The sequence below is a fragment of the Aquarana catesbeiana genome, linkage group LG03 (genome assembly GCF_042186555.1).
Source record: "Aquarana catesbeiana isolate 2022-GZ linkage group LG03, ASM4218655v1, whole genome shotgun sequence".
In the NCBI taxonomy this organism is placed as follows: Eukaryota; Metazoa; Chordata; class Amphibia; order Anura; family Ranidae; genus Aquarana; species Aquarana catesbeiana.
This window is the reverse complement of record NC_133326.1, coordinates 626847172-626864555: the sequence shown is the minus strand read 5'-3', so window position 1 is coordinate 626864555 and position 17384 is coordinate 626847172. Positions and strand designations below refer to the sequence as shown.

Here is a 17384-nt window from a genome sequence, read left to right as displayed (position 1 = left end):
CTGGGAGTCATCTGAGGGACAGTGTGATCACCTCTGCCTGTGCCAACATCTGCAGTCGCGCATGTCCCAGTCTGTCACCATAAGCTTTGATGACTCATTGGGCATATGCCTTGTTGAGTCCAATAGCTCTGGCAAGCCTTCCTTATGTTGGTGGTGGCTTCTCCCATTATCTTCTTTCCACACCTGTCCTTCTATTGATGTTCCAAGGGGGTTATTCATTTATAAAACATACTACAGTTTCCATCTGTGGATTATATCTATTTTTCATCTTGTTGTGGACTATATTTAGTTCATGTATTGCACGTGTTTGCACGTGTGTCATTCAGAGTGTATAACGTAATTTTTTGTACCATATACCGTCTCACTCATTATAACCGTTCTCATTTAGCGCTGCACATATATTCCTTATTTTCACTTGCAATTGTCTCTTGCTGTGACGGCTGCTTATTTATGTTTTATGTGACAGCGTGGTATCTTCCACTTTTCACATATATAGCTGGTAAGCAGTTTGTATAAACTTTCACTGGGTGTGGAGCAGGACTCTCTCTGTTTTTACAAGATTACTACCTTCTCTTAACCTGTTTATGCCTGTCACATGGGGCACGGATGAAGATTTTATTGTATTCTTTTTGTTTTTATGGACTTTCTTATATAGGCTATAAAAAATATTTTTTTGCATGGTTTTGGATTTTATCTGATCAATACGATTGAATCTGTTTCTTTAGGGATTCTGTATTAAATCATATGATTGTTTATACTTTTTAGCGCTGCACTGTTTCTATAATGAAAAATTATAACCTGACAGGTTGTAGTAAGGTGGACCGAAAGAAACCAAAATGCCATCCACTGATTCAGTGCAAAGCACAGTGGAGGCTTCTTAAAACAGAAGATATCTACATAACACTTTTATCACAAATCCCCAAAACAAGGGTTTATCCCTCCTCTTAAAGTGGTTCTAAAGGTTCCTTTTTTTATTTAAAATAACAAACACATCATACTTACCTGCATTTCACACAGAGCAGCCCCAGTTCTCCTCTTCTTGGGTCCCCTGCCAGCATTTCTGGCCCCTCCACCTTGCCAAGTGCCCCTATAGCAAGCTGCTTGCTCTGGGGTCACTCATGCGCGCTCGCTCACGAGCCACCTTCGTGTGCCTGTGGGTTCCGGAGAGACCCAGGAGAGGCTCAGCTCTCATGCACATTGCTGGATCGGGATTGGGCTCGGGTAAGTATTATGGGGGGGGGGTCTGCAGGGGGAGCAGCACACTGAGGGTTTTTTACCTTTATGCATAGAATGCATGAAGGTAAAAAAAACGTAACCCTTTACAACCACTTTAGCCACTTCATTACTGGGAACTTATTCCCCCTTCCTGGCCAGGCCAATTTTGAGCTTTCTGCGCTGCCACACTTTGAATGACAACTGTGCAGTCATGTAACACTGTACCCAAACTAAATTTTTATCAATTTGTTTACACAAATAGAGCTTTTTTTATTGTATTTAATCACCACTGGGTTGTTTTTGCTAAAAAACATGAAAAAAGACCAAAAACTTTGAAAAAAAAAATGTTTTTCTTTGTTTTGCAAATAAATAATCTTTCTTCATGAATGTAGGCCAAAATGTATTTCTGCTACATTTCTTAGGTGAAAATAACCTAAATCAGTGTATATTATTTAGTCTGTTGGAAAGTTATAGAGTCCACAAACTATGGTATATATGTGAACATTGATCAGTTCTGATGTACTGACGGCCTATCTAATTTCTCGAGGCCAAAAAATGCTACAGGTATCCCCCCCCCCCATGACCCCTTTTTGGAAAGTGAAAAATGATTTATATATATATATATATATATATATATATATATATATATATATATATATATATATATAAATCATTTTTTTTTTTTTTACATACTGTCACCAGTGCAGTACTGCGCCATCACATAACGGGTGTGGCGGTGATCAGGGACACTACGGGACTGACTGGTGACAGTACAGGAAAAAAAAGAAAATTCATATTTTTTTTCTAATTTCTTTTATTTTTTTCTCATACTTATTTTTCTTTTTTCTTATGATTTTTTTTTTTTATTTTTTTAACACACTTTGACCAGAGCAAGAAAATGTCACCATAGTAACATTGTACTACTCTTTTTTTTTTTTATACATTATGTGTGCATATAGCTGTGCAATATGCAAGCACTTTACTGAATTAAAGCTGTTGTATACCCTTTATTTTCACTTTGACCTGTACGGTTTAGGAGATATTCCCCTTGCATGCAACCGCTGACTTCAGCGGGGCATGTGCTCTGAGTTTCCCGGCTGAGAGGTCCGGAAAACGCCGGTCCTTGCTGGAATGAAGTCTCCCGCACGCATGCGCGGGAGTGACAACATCGCGGCTCCAGCCACTCACAGCGTCGGAACTGCGATACCCGGAAGACACGCCGAGGGAAAATGTCCGTTCCCTCGGGGTGGACTGAGATTACCTGCCGACGTCTCGTTCTAAGGTAAGTATTTCATAATGAGCTAGTATACAGTGCATACTAGCTCATTATGCCTTTTGCCTTACAGGTTTAAAAAAAAAAACTGCGGGTTTACTACAGCTTAAAATTGATTCAGTTTGTTTTGTTGCGATTAGCTGTGATTGGTCAGAGCTAATCATGTGGTACAGATGGGCTGTGATTGGCCCAGTCTGTACCATGTGATCACACTGACCAATCACAGCTAGCAACACAATTGTATACTAAGGAAGCCATCCATTGTGTACAACTGTCATGTGACCAGCTGTGATTGGTTACAGCAGTCACATGGTACTAGCAGTGAGCCGGTACACTGATCGGCCGCACGTGGGGCCTGATCTGGGAGGGCGTCGTATGACGTCTGCCCATATCAACGAGAGGTTCCTGCCAGCATCATCTTGCCATACACCTGGTGGCAACTGGTTAAGATAGTGGAAAGAGCCATGCAAATTGTGTTTAGAGAGTTTTCCTAAGGCAAATTCAGAGGTAGAATTATACTTCAGTTTCTTACCACTGGTTGGTGACACTTGTTGGTACATCTTGGAATCTGGGGAAGAAAGACTGTTTTGTAAGTTAAAGCGTATATAAACCAAAGAACAAAAACTGATATGCCCTGTACACACGGTAGGACATTGATCGGACATTCCGACAACAAAATTCATGGATTTTTTCCGACGGATGTTGGCTCAAACTTGTCTTGCATACACACGGTCACACAAAGTTGTTGGAAAATCAGATCATTTTAAAAACATAGACGAAAAACACGTACGTTGGGACTATAAACGGGGCAGTAGCCAATAGCTTTCCTCTCTTAATTTATTCTGAGCATGCGTGGCACTTTGTGCGTCGGATTTGTGTACACACGATCGGAATTTGCAACAACGGATTTTGTTGTCGGAAAATTTTATAGCCTGCTCTCAAACTTTGTGTGTCAGAAATTCCGATGGAAAATGTGTGATGGAGCCCACAACGGTCGGAATTTCCGACAACAAGGTCCTATCACACATTTTCCGTTGGAAAATCTGACCGTGTGTACAGGGCAATAGTATTGCAGCTTACTGGTCCTAGGATGTGCTTTTTTTTACCACATTTTTTTTCCCATTATTTTAACCTGGTAACTCTGTCATCACAAAGAGACTAATGTCCCGTACACACGAGCAGACTTTCCGTCAGAAAAAACTTGGATGGTTTTTCTGAAGGAATTCCGCTCAAGCTTGGCTTGCATACACACGGTTACACAAAAGTTCTCTGAACTTTCGACCGCTGTGACGTACAACACTATGACGAGCTGAGAAAATGAAGTTCAATGCTTCCGAGCATGCGTCGAATTGTTTCCAAGCATGTGTAGGAATTTTGCACGTCGGAATTTGTACAGATGAGAATTTCTGATCTGAACTTTTTCCGACCGAAAAGTAGAGAACCTGCTCTCAATCTTTTGCAGGTTGGAATTCTGGCAGCAAAAGTCTCATGGAGCATACACACGGTCGGAATTTCTGACCAAAAGCTCACGACATTTGCTGGCAGAATTTCTGATCGTGGGCTTAACGTTTTCCAGCACACCTACCAGCTAGCCTACAACAAAAACAAATTGTCCCAGTCTAACAATCCATGTTAAAAACAGAGGGTTAAGTTTCAAACATTTACAAATACATTATATGTGGAAGCCGCGGTGCCTACGTCAAGGCTCCCCTGTATACTGCGGTCCTAACTCTATATTTCTGAGAGTCTCCAAGTTAAAGAATATATAGCAGTGGATAAATTAAAGCGGAGTTCCACCCATAAAATTTACTTTGCAGTATTCAGCAGCAGTAAACCTAAACAACAACATTTGGAAACATTTTTTTTCTTTTTACTCACTCTTTCCTGGCTGTTGCTAAGGGATGCCTTGTAATCTGCCTCTTCCTCTCCCTGGTGCTTGACGTCATTTCCCTCAGTGCCCATGCTCGCTAGTGCTCCTGGGAGATGTGTGTCTTCATTTCCTAGGAGTCAGTGGGCAGCGCTGAGGGCTTCGTTGCCATCACAACGGGGCGGGCACTTCCGACGACGCCCATTGTGATGGCAACGTCAGAAGTGTACGGCGCTGCGAGCCATACCTCTTGCACATGCGCAAGAACAGGCGGTGAATGCTTGTCGCTCAGCTGCACCAGATCCCGGAAGATAGTGCTTGTGGGCTTCACATGCAATATGGAAATTGCCAGGAAAGAGGAATATAAGATATCTTCCTCTATGAAATAGGCAATCAAGTGGCGATACATCCCAGAAAGGAGAGTGCTATAAATAGAAGTTTTAAACTAACAGTATTCATCAAAAATATAAAAAAATGTAACAGTTGGAACTTTGAGGGCAGGTTTGCCTGGAGGGAGCCCACTCCTTCCTAAAGGTATAGGGACCTATTGGATGCCCAGCAAGAGCACAATTATTATTATTATTATTATTATATAGATTTATATAGCACCAACAGTACAACTAGAGTTGGGCCGAACACCCTCCAGTTCAGTTCGTACCAGAACATGTAAAAACTTCGGACCCGAACCCCTGATCCCTAACCCCCTTCACGCCGACCGTGCGCAAATATGCTTTCTCGGCTTGAAGGGGTTATACAGGGGTGATGCATGCAGCTGCACGTATCACCCCAGTACCGTCTTTTTAGAGCCAGCGGTTGGCTTTTTAGTGATAACAACCAATGCGGCTGTCATATGATGTCCTCAGCTTCCCGGCGGTCTAGGGGGCGGGCGCCTGTCGTGTCACTTGGGAGCCGATTGGCGTGCCTAGTGGCTGCAATGTTCGCCGGACACCCACGATTGCAGGTCACAGAACAGGAATGTGGATCTGTGTGTGTGTAAACACACAGATCAATGTCCTGTCAGCGGAGAGAAGACAGATTGTGTGTTCCTTGTATATAGGAACACCGATCGGTCACCTCCCCCAGTCAGTCCCCTCCCCCCACAGTTAGAATCACTCCCTAGGTAACACAGTTAATCCCTTGATCGTTCCGTAGTGTTAACCCCTTCCCTGCCAGTGACATGTATACAGTAATCAGTGCATATCTATAGCACTGATCACTGTATAATTGTCAATGGTCCCAAAATAGTGTCAAAATTGTCCGATCTGTCTGCCGCAATATCACAGTCCTGACAAAAATCGTAGGCCACCGCCATTACTAGTAAAAAAAATAATAATAATAAAAATGCCATAAGTCAATAACCTATTTTGTAGGCACTATAACTTTTGCGCAAACCTATCAATATACCCTTATTTTTTTTACCAAAAATATGTAGAAGAATACATATCGGCCAGATACCACCAAAATAAAGCTCTATTTGTGGGGGAAAAAATGATCAAAATTTCATAAGGGTACAGTGTTGCATGACCGCTCAATTGTCATTCAAAATGTTACAGGTCTGAAAATTGGCCTGGGCAGAAAGGGGGTGAAAATGCCCTGTATTGAAGGGGTTAAAGAGACAGTGTAAACAAAAACAAAAAGAAATTAATTTTTTTTTTTTTTTTAAAGCCGACCCGTCCCTCTGTGCTCACACACAGAGAAGTGAATGCATACTTAAGTCGCGCCTGCAAATGTAAACAGTGTTTAAACCACACATGTGAAGTATTGCCTTGATTGTTAGAGCAAGAGCAATAATTCTAGCCCAGGACCTCCTCTGTAACTCTAAACTGGTAACCTGTAGAAATTTTTAAATCATCGCCTATGGAGATTTTTAAGTACCATAGCTTGTCGCCATTCCACGAGTGTGCGCAATTTCAAAGCATTACATGTTAGGTATCCATTTACTGATTGTAATATCATCTTTCACATTATTTTTGTTTTGTTTTTTTAATTCATAACAGTGTATTTTTTCCCAAAAAATTGTGTTTGAAAGACCGCTGCGCAAATACCGTTTGACATAAAAAATGTAATTTTATTCTCTAGGGTCTCTGCTAAAAAAATATATATAATGTTTGGGGGTTCTAAGTAATTTTCTAGCAAAAAAATATGGATTTTAACTTTTAACTTAACAAATGTCAGAAATAGGCTTAGGAAAGAAAGGGTTAAAATCTATGGGACCCGAACTTGAAAAACGAAATCCCCATTGTGAAGGCATATATGCACGTTATTGGCCATAAAAAGGGTATGAGGGCCCGGCTACTGCCCTGGGGGACATGTATCAATGCAAAAAATTTTTTTTTAAAAAGATCATTTTTACAGGAGCAGTGATTTTAACCACTTAAGCCCCGGACCATTTGGCTGGCCAAAGACCAGAGCACTTTTTGCGATTCGGCACTGCGTCGCTTTAACTGACAATTGCATGGTCGTGCGCCGTGGCTCCCAAACAAAATTGACGTCCTTTTTTCCCACAAATAGAGCTTTCTTTTGGTGGTATTTGATCACCTCTGTGGTTTTTATTTTTTGCGCTATAAACAAAGAAATAGCGACAATTTTGAAAAAAATGCATTATTTTTTACTTTTTGCTATAATAAATATCCCCAAAAAATATATAAAAAAACATTTTTTTTCCTCAGTTTAGGCCGATATGTATTCTTCTACATATTTTTGGTAAAAAAAAAAAAAAAAAATCGTAATAAGCGTTTATTGATTGGTTTGCGCAATAGTTATAGCGTCTACAAAATAGGGGATAGTTTTATGGCATTTTTATTGATAATTTTTTTTATTAGTAATGGCGGCGATCAGCGATTTTTATCGTGACTGCGACGTTCTGGCAGACACAATGGACAATTTTGACACATTTTTGGGACCATTGGCATTAATACAGCAATCAATGCTAAAAAATTGCATTGATTACTGTAAAAATGTAATTGGAAGTGAAGTGGTTAACTACTAGGTGGCGCTGTAGCAGTTAAGAGTGTCCTAGGGAGTGATTATAACTGTGGGGGGAGGGGCTATGTGTGACACATCACTGATCACTGCTCCTGATTACAGGGAACGGTGATCAGTGTCATTAGGCAGAACGAGGAGATGCTTGTTTACATTAGCATCTCCCCGTTCTTCCTCACCGTGAGATGATCGCGGGTATTCTCGCGGACATCGGATTCGCGGGACCCGCGATCACGGTCACGGCACGCCCGTAAGCAGCCTCTTAAAGGGCAACGTACAGGTACAATAATCTGCCTGTACGTGCCCTTCTGCCGCAGTATATCTGCGTGAGGCGGTCGGGAAGCAGTTAATGATGCTTAACCACTTGTCAACCAGCCGCCGTCATTATACTGCGACAGGTCGGCACGTTCCCGCGAATCGCCGTAGCTGTACGTCGGCTCATTCAAGAGCCATAGCAGAGATAGGACTGAAGTATACAGGGGAGCCTTGGTGAAGGCACTGTGGCTTCCACATATATTTGCACATGTGCATACCTAAACCCTCTGTTTTTAATGTGAATTGCTAGATGAGGTCAATTAGGTTTTATTGTCCAAATACGTGCTGGGAAATTTTTGTCTATCTGTGATGTGCATTGACCTTCCATGTGCACCTTTCTGTAAAGGTTAGTTATAAATGAGGATATTTGCCATCTCTTTCGTATATCTTGTTTACTGTATATGACATGGAGATACATTGGATGCCTTCAGCTGCCATTGATGGGCTTTCAATGTGTCCCTGTGCCTTTAAGGAGGAGTGGGATCCTTTCCAGTCAAACCTGCCCTTAATTTTTCCACTGCTGTATATGTTCCAACTGGCAAAAAAATAAATAAAATAAAAACCAAACATTTGTTTTCTATATTTTCATTTTAGATATTAACCACTTGCTTACTGGACACTTAACCCCCCCCTCCTGCCCAGACCAATTTTCAGCTTTCAGCGCTGATGCACTTTGAATGACAATTGTGCGGTCATACAACACTGTACCCAAATTAAATTTTTATAATTTTTTCCCCACAAATAGAGCTTTCTTTTGCTGGTATCACCACTGCGGTTTTTATTTCCTGTTAAAAAAATTTAAAAAGACCAAATTTTTAAAAAAATGTTTTATATTTTTTTATATTTTGTTATAAAATTTTGCAAACAGGTAATTTTTCTCCTTCATTGATGTACGCTGATGAGCCTGCACCAATAGGCTGCACTGATGGGCACCGATGGGCTGCACTGATGGGCACCGATGGGCTGCATTGATGGGCACCGATGGGCTGCACTGATGGGCCCCGATGGGCTGCATTGATGGGCACCAATGGGCTGCACTGATGGGCACCTATGGGCTGCATTGATGGGCACTGATAGGTGGCACTGGTGGGCACTGAGGGGTGACACTAAGAGGTGGCACTGATGGGTGGCAATGAAGGGCATTGATAGGTGGCACTGGTGGGCACTGAGAAGTGGCACTAATAGGTGGCACTGATAGCTGGCACTGATGGGCACTGATAGGTGGCAGTGATGGGCACTGATGGGTGGCAGTGATGGGCACTGATCGGCACTGGTAGGTTACACTGATAGGCAGCACTGCTAGGTGGCACTGATTGGCACCACTGGTGGGCATTGATAGGTGCCACTTGTGGGCATTGAAAGGTGGCACTCATGGGCATTGATAGGTGGCACTGATGGGCACTATGGACACTGGAAAGTGGCAATGTCAGGTGGCACTGGCAGGGGGTACTGATTGGTACAGATGAGGCAGAATTGCCTCTTCCTCTTCGGGACCGATGTCCCTTGCACATAAGTCGGCGATCGGCTTTATTTCTCCTCACGCTGTCAGCATGAGGAGACAAAAAACGATTACCGAGCTTTTGTTTACATCACGTGATCAGCTGTCATTGGCTGAGAGATGATCACGGGGTAAGGGGCCGGGATCAAACGAGTCTCAGTGACTCGGTGATCACATCGCGCAAAGGGGAGGATGTCTATTGATAGCCTTCCAGAAATTCAGGTCCACGCTGTGGCCGTCATTTGGCTATAGCGCGGACCCCAAGTGGTTAAATATAACAATTGTATATCTACACACAAATTTTGGAAAAAAAGAATTAAAAAAATGTGAAAGTGTGTAAAACAGTAATATTGATACTTACATAAAGCAAACAGAAGGCTTATGAAGACCAACAAAACACAGAACTTCAGAAAAAGAAGACCCAACAGGATAAAAATCACCCGTTCTCTTCTACTGCTGCCAGCTATAACGAAAATATATATACAAGTAAAATACATTCAAACTATGAAAGGTAGCAAGCACTTGAAGGGCTCATTCAGACGGGCACATACAGTAAGCCTGTTCTCCATGCAGAGTCACTGGCAGATGTGTGTGCATCCACCTCGGAGCTGTGTGCAGGCAGCCCATAGAAGTGGATGCACACACAGTTGTTGCACAGACACAATCGCAAGTCAAGGCTTGACATGCATGCAGTAGCAGGTGCATGGATCTGAACAGAGACTGTGAATTTGGATTCACATCACATGCAGATGCATGAATTCATTTACACAAACACTTCAACTTTACACAAAAATTTCCCTTTTTAACACAATTCTACTTATATCTATCATTATGATTTTTACACCTTTTATGCAAAAGGATAACATGTTTATTAGCCCTGAAAAAGGGGAAGCAGATCCTTAAAATATGTCTGAATACTGCTAGCTCTTTCAGATCTGCTTTATGGGGGTGAGGGCATAGTCTAAGGAAATGTGTTTTTACCCTTGGCGTTTTCTCGGTGGGCCATCCTCCAAGCATTTTCACTCTCTGCGTGATGTCCTCCTAAAAAAAAAAAAAATATATATATATATATAGTCCAAACATACACATTAAAGCTTAGCCTGGTCTATTTTTTTCCCACAGCAGCTGTAAACTTTTTTTAAAAAAATTAGCTTTAGGCTACAATCTCACCTCCTCTTTGACACTGTTTCTTGCAGTAATCTCTTTTCATCACAAGATGTCGTCAGTCTTCTGGGCTAATTGACAATCACTCAATCATAAGACAGGATGTACAGGCCCAACTCAAAAAATTAGAATATCATCAAAAGTTAATGTATTTCAGTAATTCAATTCAAAAAGTAAAATTCATATATTATATAGAACCAAAAGAGGGATTTGGGACTTTAAATGAGGTGTGTGAGATCACAAATCTCCATCTCTAAATCTATATGCAAGAAAGAGAGGGTTTGGGACTTTAAATGAGGTAGGTCTGGCATGGCTAAAAGATGAGTCAATGTAAGAAGACATGTTTTATTCAATAGTAAAATGAGTACATGCATGGTAAACAAGCATATCAATCACGTATTATTAACCAGATATTCGTGAAAACAATCATAGCAACTTAGAGATGACATAGTAAGGTATAAGACAGTTGTCCATCATAAAGAATCGCTTGAAAAGCAACATGGTGGGGTAACTTGGGAGTGGATGAAATAAATCCATCTAAAAAGAAAATGGTGCATCACAATTGGCCCGACGCACGTTTCATGGTTTCAGCGGAGAAGAACCAGACACCGGGAGAAGAGGCTGGAGAGACCCCCGAAGTTGGAAGAAGACCCCCAAAGTCAGAAGAAGACCCCCGAATGTCGGAAGAAGAGCTGCCTAATAAATTTCTTTAAAAACCTGTGTAGTGTGTTTTTTTATTGACACACGATGTACCCCATACTCATTCACATAGGGTGGGGGGCCGGGATCTGGGGATCTCCCGGATTCCGATAAGCCCCCGCCCGCAGACCCCGACAACCAACGTCCAGGGTTGCCGGGAAGAGGCCCTTGCCTCATCAACATGGGGACAAGGTGCTTTGGAGTGGGGGGACCGCAGGGCGCCCCTTCCCCCCAAAGCACCCACCCCCCCATTTTGAGGGCATGTGGCCTGGTATGGTTCAGGAGGGGGGGGGCGCTCGCTCGTCCCCACCCCCTTTCCTGACCGGCCGGGCTGCGTGCTCGGATAAGGGTCTGGTATGGATCTCTGGTATGCCCCTGGAGGGGAACCCATGCCGCTTTTTTATTTAAAATTTGGCGTGGAGTTCCCCCTCAAGATTCATATCAAACACAGTGCCTGGCATTGGCGGGGGTCCAAGTCAGATCCCCGCACCAGTGTGAACCCGGCTCGCAAGGTGACACAATATCAGACAACAATACAGAATTTGACCAAAGGGTGGTGGTAAAGAGCCGAAAAACCACGTGATTTGGTGAAAGTTGGCTGAAAAAGTTCTGCCGTGTGTATGCAATACAAACTTATGGCCAACGCCCTTTGTACAAAAATCCACAGGAAAGATTGTACAAAGTCCTATCATGTGTATGAGGCTTTACATATATAGTCTCCCTTGTGTTTGGGTGTAACATTGGACCATATTGTTTTATTTATGCTTTTTTACAAACATTGGTGCACTCGCCCCTGATGATGTGGTAGGAAACCATGAAACGTGCGTTGGGCCAATTGTGATGCACCATTTTCTTTTTAGATGGATTTATTTCATCCACTCCCAAGTTACCCCACCATGTTGCTTTTCAAGTGATTCTTTATGATGGACAACTGTCTTATACCTTACTATGTCATCTTTAAGTTGCTATGATTGTTTTCACGAATATCTGGTTAATAATATGTGATTGATATGCTTGTTTACCATGCATGTACTCATTTTACTATGTCATGTTTTTTAATGTATTGAATAAAACAGGTCTTCTTACATTGACTCATCTTTTAGCCATGCCAGACCTACCTCATTTAAAGTCCCAAACCCTATCTTTCTTGCATATAGATTTAGAGATGGAGATTTGTGATCTCACACACCTCATTTAAAGTCCCAAACCCCTCTTTTGGTTCTATATAATATATGAATTTTACTTTTTGAATTGAATTACTGAAATAAATTAACTTTTGATGAGATGTGCGTCAGGCCGGTGGCCGGACGCTGTGCAGAGCAGACGTACAAGAGAATAGCTCCAGCTTTCCAGAGGCCTAGAGAATAGGTTACGACCTCAAACAGCCTTACATGGATCTCTGTGCGGTCCCCTGTGTTCCTCAGCCTGCCAGGTGACTACCGGCTGTCATCCGCACCGAGCGTATCGCTGCTCCAGCCACCCGAGGGAAATCCGCGGCTCCGGCCTTCTAACGGGGAGCAGCGGCCATCTTGCTACACCCAGCAGCATCACCACAGCTGAATCCAGGCACCTCAGGCTCTCCAGCCCTTGTCTCCCTCCTCACTAACGGACCGAGGCTGCTCAGCCTAACACCCACGGCCGGCGGATTCTTCATAAACTGCTCCTGAGCCTTCCAGGCTGCACTTAACAGGTGAGCCACGGCCATATTTGTACACCCTTCAACACGCCTGCAGCCTCCTCCTCTATCCTGGGCCTACACAGTTAGGAACACAGGCAGAGGCCAGGGCCTGGTCCCCATAGCCACGTGCAGCGGCCATCATACAGCTATAGGCCTCATCAAAGAACCCCCCTCTCCCAGGCGCATCCGCGGAGCCTGACCGAGCGATTATGCCCGCTTAGTGCTCCGCTCCTAGGGGAACCACACCGGAGCTTCTACCCGCGATAGCAGCCACACAACGATTCCCGCAAGCTCCCCAGACCTCCCAGAGACCGCCACGCACACAACTATGGTCGGAGGGGGCCCCAAACCGAAATTTAAACCGTAAAACATTAAAGAGGCTTTGTCCAGGCACACCACCACCGCCCGCCTCTTCCTCTACCCTTCCGCTACCCTGTTTATGAAACCATGCACGCCGCGCTCAACTGAAGCACAGCCCCAGCTCCACAGTCTGCAAACACTGGATGGCAACGGTGATTCTGACTCAGATACAGGCAGCACACAATTAATAATACAATCCTCCATGTTTAAGCAGTTTGAGAGAATGCTGCATAGGGCCCTAAAACAAACGTCTCACTGACTCACGAAATCCGGGAGCTGGGACAGAGGACGGCAGAACTGGAGGTCAGAGTGGATGCACTAGAGTCCCATACCCAGGATTACACGGCAGAATTTGAAAACCTCAAAGAGGAAAACCTGATTTTGCAGTCACGACTTGAAGATCAGGAAAACAGAGACCGCAGATCGAATATAAGGATTAGAGGGATCCCAGAGACAGTACTTGATTTGCAAGCCACCATGTTAGCTTTATTTCAAGAGCTGCAGCCAGGCATCCCAGTGGTAAGGCTTGAGATGGACAGGGTACACAGGGCCCTATCCACACGCAAACCTAATGGCCCACCAAGAGACATAATCGCTAAGTTCCACTACTACCGAACCAAGGAACAGCTGCTGGCAGTGGCACGGGGCAAAGACACCCTATCATTTCAAGGCCATACATATCAACTGTTTGCGGACATATCCCAGCTCACTATATCTAAACGCCGGGCTCTCAAATCACACCTGCAGGTGCTTCAACGCAACCAAATTGCTTATCACTGGGGGTTTCCATTTTCTGTTCGGTTCACCCACTTGGAAACCAAATATTTCTGCCGCACGGACGCAGAGCTACAATCCGCCCTAGCAGAGCTGGGCCTCCTTGAAGAAACCTCACATAGAGATTCCTCCCGCAGGCGCTCAGCTTCTTTTTCACCCCACAAACAAAGATCAGGCGGTCCTGGACAACCAAATACAACACACCAGAATCTTTACAAGAGAGGACGGTTCGACAACCCCACACCTTCCATTGAGGATCCGATGGACTGACCGTGATTTATTTTTTTATATTCTTTTTTTCTTTATGTTAATCCGAAAACTGCTACCCGGGTCCCTACTTTGACCTGCCTGAATAGCTGAGACTCTCTCGGGCACCAACACATTGGAGTTACTGTACTGCAGCCAGCCATTTTTACAGAGTCCACCCATGGACATCTTAAGGCCTGGGATATATAGCAGGTTTCTCAGATCCACCTGATCCATCCTTTAAGGTCACTCCTTTGTACCTTTTAGGCCCCAAGCCTTTTTCTCAATGACCTGCACCAAAAGCTCATCCCAATGGCTCAGTGGGACTAAAGTTCAGCTTGACAGTCTAACTTTGCTCCTAACTGTCCCGAGTACTGTCCCAAGTACACTCCCTCCACTGCTTTGTACCCCTGACATTCCTTACCCTATTAGTGACTCGGAGGTTAGGTGATGTTAGCCATGTTTGTAACCCATAACTGGATTTTCACTCCCTAACAGGTTTTGCAGCCGAGGTTCAAAACTGTCCAGTCCTTTCAATCCTGGCAGTCCCTCCGCTCATTTATGCTCGTTAACGTTTTGTTTAATTAAGCTGTTATCTTGTTTTTTCTTATAAGTCATTCCTTTTTAGGTTTGCATTGTTCTCTTCGGTTTTGTTCCCCATTCGGAACTACTTGCTCCTCCGTTATTGCCCTTGGACCCCTGCTACAATTATGCAGGTACCCAACGGCAACCTTAGAGCCTCCACGGGGCCGCTAACTGCCCCCCTTGGATGTTCTCCTACCCTGTTTATGAAACCTAATATTTCATTCTTGTTTGTAGCACATTGGGTTTTGCTCTCCTATTTTGTTCTATTTCTGTCTCATTCTTTCTTCTTTCCCCCCTCCCCCTCTCTCCTTCCTGGCACGGTGGTGGTGGCTCCCCCCGCGGGACCCGTCCTCTACATATTACTACCAGCCCCGAACATGTTATGGCCCCCATAAATATTCTCTCCTTGAACGTTCAAGGATTCAATGTCCCACAAAAACGCACCAAGGCGCCACGCTCCTTTGCAGCCGCCAAGGCCCACATACTCTGTCTACAAGAGACCCACTTTACAGATTCATATTCCCCTAAATATCTCAGCAGCTCTTACCCCCAATTCTACACTGCTTCAGCCACAACCAAACAGAGAGGGACCCTTATTGGTTTCCACCGCTCTCTACCATTTACCCTTTCCTTACAAATCAAAGATCCGGAAGGCAGATACCTCCTGATCACTGGCCATATTTTAGACACAGCAGTTACGATAATATCATATTATGCTCCCAATCGGAACCCGTTGGCCTTTCTTTCACACCTCATGCAGGTGCTCGAAAATCACAAATTTGGTACTATAATTTTGTGCGGAGATTCCAATCTCACTATATTCCCTTTCCTTGACAAATCTCCTCCTACCTCACCTTCTACTCCACTTAAACGGAGTTTCCAATACCTGATCTCCAAACACAACCTTGCAGGCACCTGGCGCGAACTCAACCCTACCAGCAAACGTTTTACCCATTACTCACACCCGCACAAATCTTTTTCACACATCGATCACATATTCATGTCCTACAGCATGCTCCCAGAAGTCATTTCCTCGGTCATTACTCCATTTACATGGACAGATCATTCCGCAGTCTGCACCACCATATCCTCCCCCATTCCTAGGACCCATGATACATACTGGTGCATTAAGAACACTACCCTCACGCATCCTTCTCATTGTATGGATATTGAAATAGCCCTTAAAGACTATATCGCCACCAACGCGACAGACGACGTATCGGCTCTGACACTATGGGAAGCCCCCACAAAACTGTCATCCGCGGCAAATTAATACAGCAGGCAGCAGTCCTCAAACGCGAACGTAGACTCTTATTCCATCAACTTGAAACCAACTTTAATGCATGCCATGCGTCGTTCCAAACCTCCCCCAATCCTACTACGAATGCACACCTAGAAAAAGCCAAATTGGACTTTGACCTGTTTCTCACTGACTCCGCTGAGAAAACCCTTCGCAAAAGCCAACATCGTAACTACCTCAAGGCAAACAAACCAGAAACTCCCTTGGCCCGCACCCTGAGGGCAATTCAGCACCCCAAATCGACCACACGTCTAAAATTGACCAATCATGCCTATACTAGCAAAGCTTTGCATGCCCCATTTTAGGCATTGATAACCTTTATTGGGTAAGCACTTTTGTTAGCTTAATAAACTGCACTTGAACATTGTAACTATAAAACAGTACCTAATATGAATTTATATAATCTAGAGATACCAACAGATGTAAGCGACGCCCTTGAAGAAGCAGGAAATCTGCGAAACATGTTGGCATATCGCATATTCAAGCATCTTTCCAGCAATTTGCGGACTAATAATAATTAATACTAAGTATCTCCAATGGACTGGTTGTAGTTCATGATTTTATTATATTTGTTTATATGTGTTTTTGTATCTAATAAAATGTAAATTTTATCAAATTCCCAAGTTTGTGCTTACCTTATTATACAGATGCTATGGTCCACATAAAAATCCTAATTTTTAGGAGGTAGCTGAGGCTCTCTCCCTTAGTCTTTATTTTAGACATAAAACTGCTAGCCAAAATAATAGCGACCCGACTGAACCCCATTATAGGACGTCTGATCCACCGTGACCAAACAGGTTTCATACCCTCACGACACGCCGGTGACAACATAAGACATGCTATCTTACTCGCCCATGCAGCTAAAACTAGACGTATACCTACCTGCTTTCTATCCCTCGACATCAGAAAAGCATTCGATACAGTGACATGGCCATACCTGAGATTCACTCTACAGAAGTGGGGCTTTGGGGGCCATTTCCTAACCTGGGTTGCTTCTTTATATAACGATCCCTGGGCGTATATTAAATATGCAGGCTATAAATCTGCAATGTTCGACATCAAAAGAGGCACCAGACAGGGCTGCCCTCTCTCCCCATTGCTATTTGCTTTACTCATAGAACCGCTGACCCAACTGATCAGGTCGGATCCTGATGTCAAGGGTATAGACCTAGGAGGCCACCACAATAAACTCTGTCTCTTCGTGGATGACATCCTCATATTCATGACACATCCCCACATCTCTGCCCCCAATCTTTTATCAATACTAGACAAGTTTGCCCAAATCTCCGGCTTACAGGTCAATCCTCAGAAATCAAATGCACTCAACATCTCCTTATCGCATTTGGATCTCCACCAAGCCAAAACCTCCTTACCATTTATTTGGGTACCTCACAAACTTTCCTACTTAGGGACACAATTTACGGCGTC

At 43.7% G+C, this 17384-nt stretch overlaps 1 protein-coding gene across 2 annotated transcripts in view; it reads right to left on the bottom strand.

The window, feature by feature from the left end:
* Window positions 1-17384, bottom strand: part of LOC141133200 (hepatic lectin-like) — a 78551-nt gene that overhangs the window by 46188 nt on the left and 14979 nt on the right. Inside the window, exons 2-4 of one of the 2 annotated variants that reach the window (XM_073622412.1) lie at window positions 10132-10191; window positions 9512-9613; window positions 3021-3056 (exon numbers count right to left, since the gene is read on the bottom strand). In XM_073622412.1, the coding sequence (XP_073478513.1) occupies window positions 3021-3056; window positions 9512-9613; window positions 10132-10191 (198 nt within the window). The remainder of the gene's footprint in view (window positions 1-3020; window positions 3057-9511; window positions 9614-10131; window positions 10192-17384) is intronic. The other variant, XM_073622413.1, reaches the window with a different exon arrangement.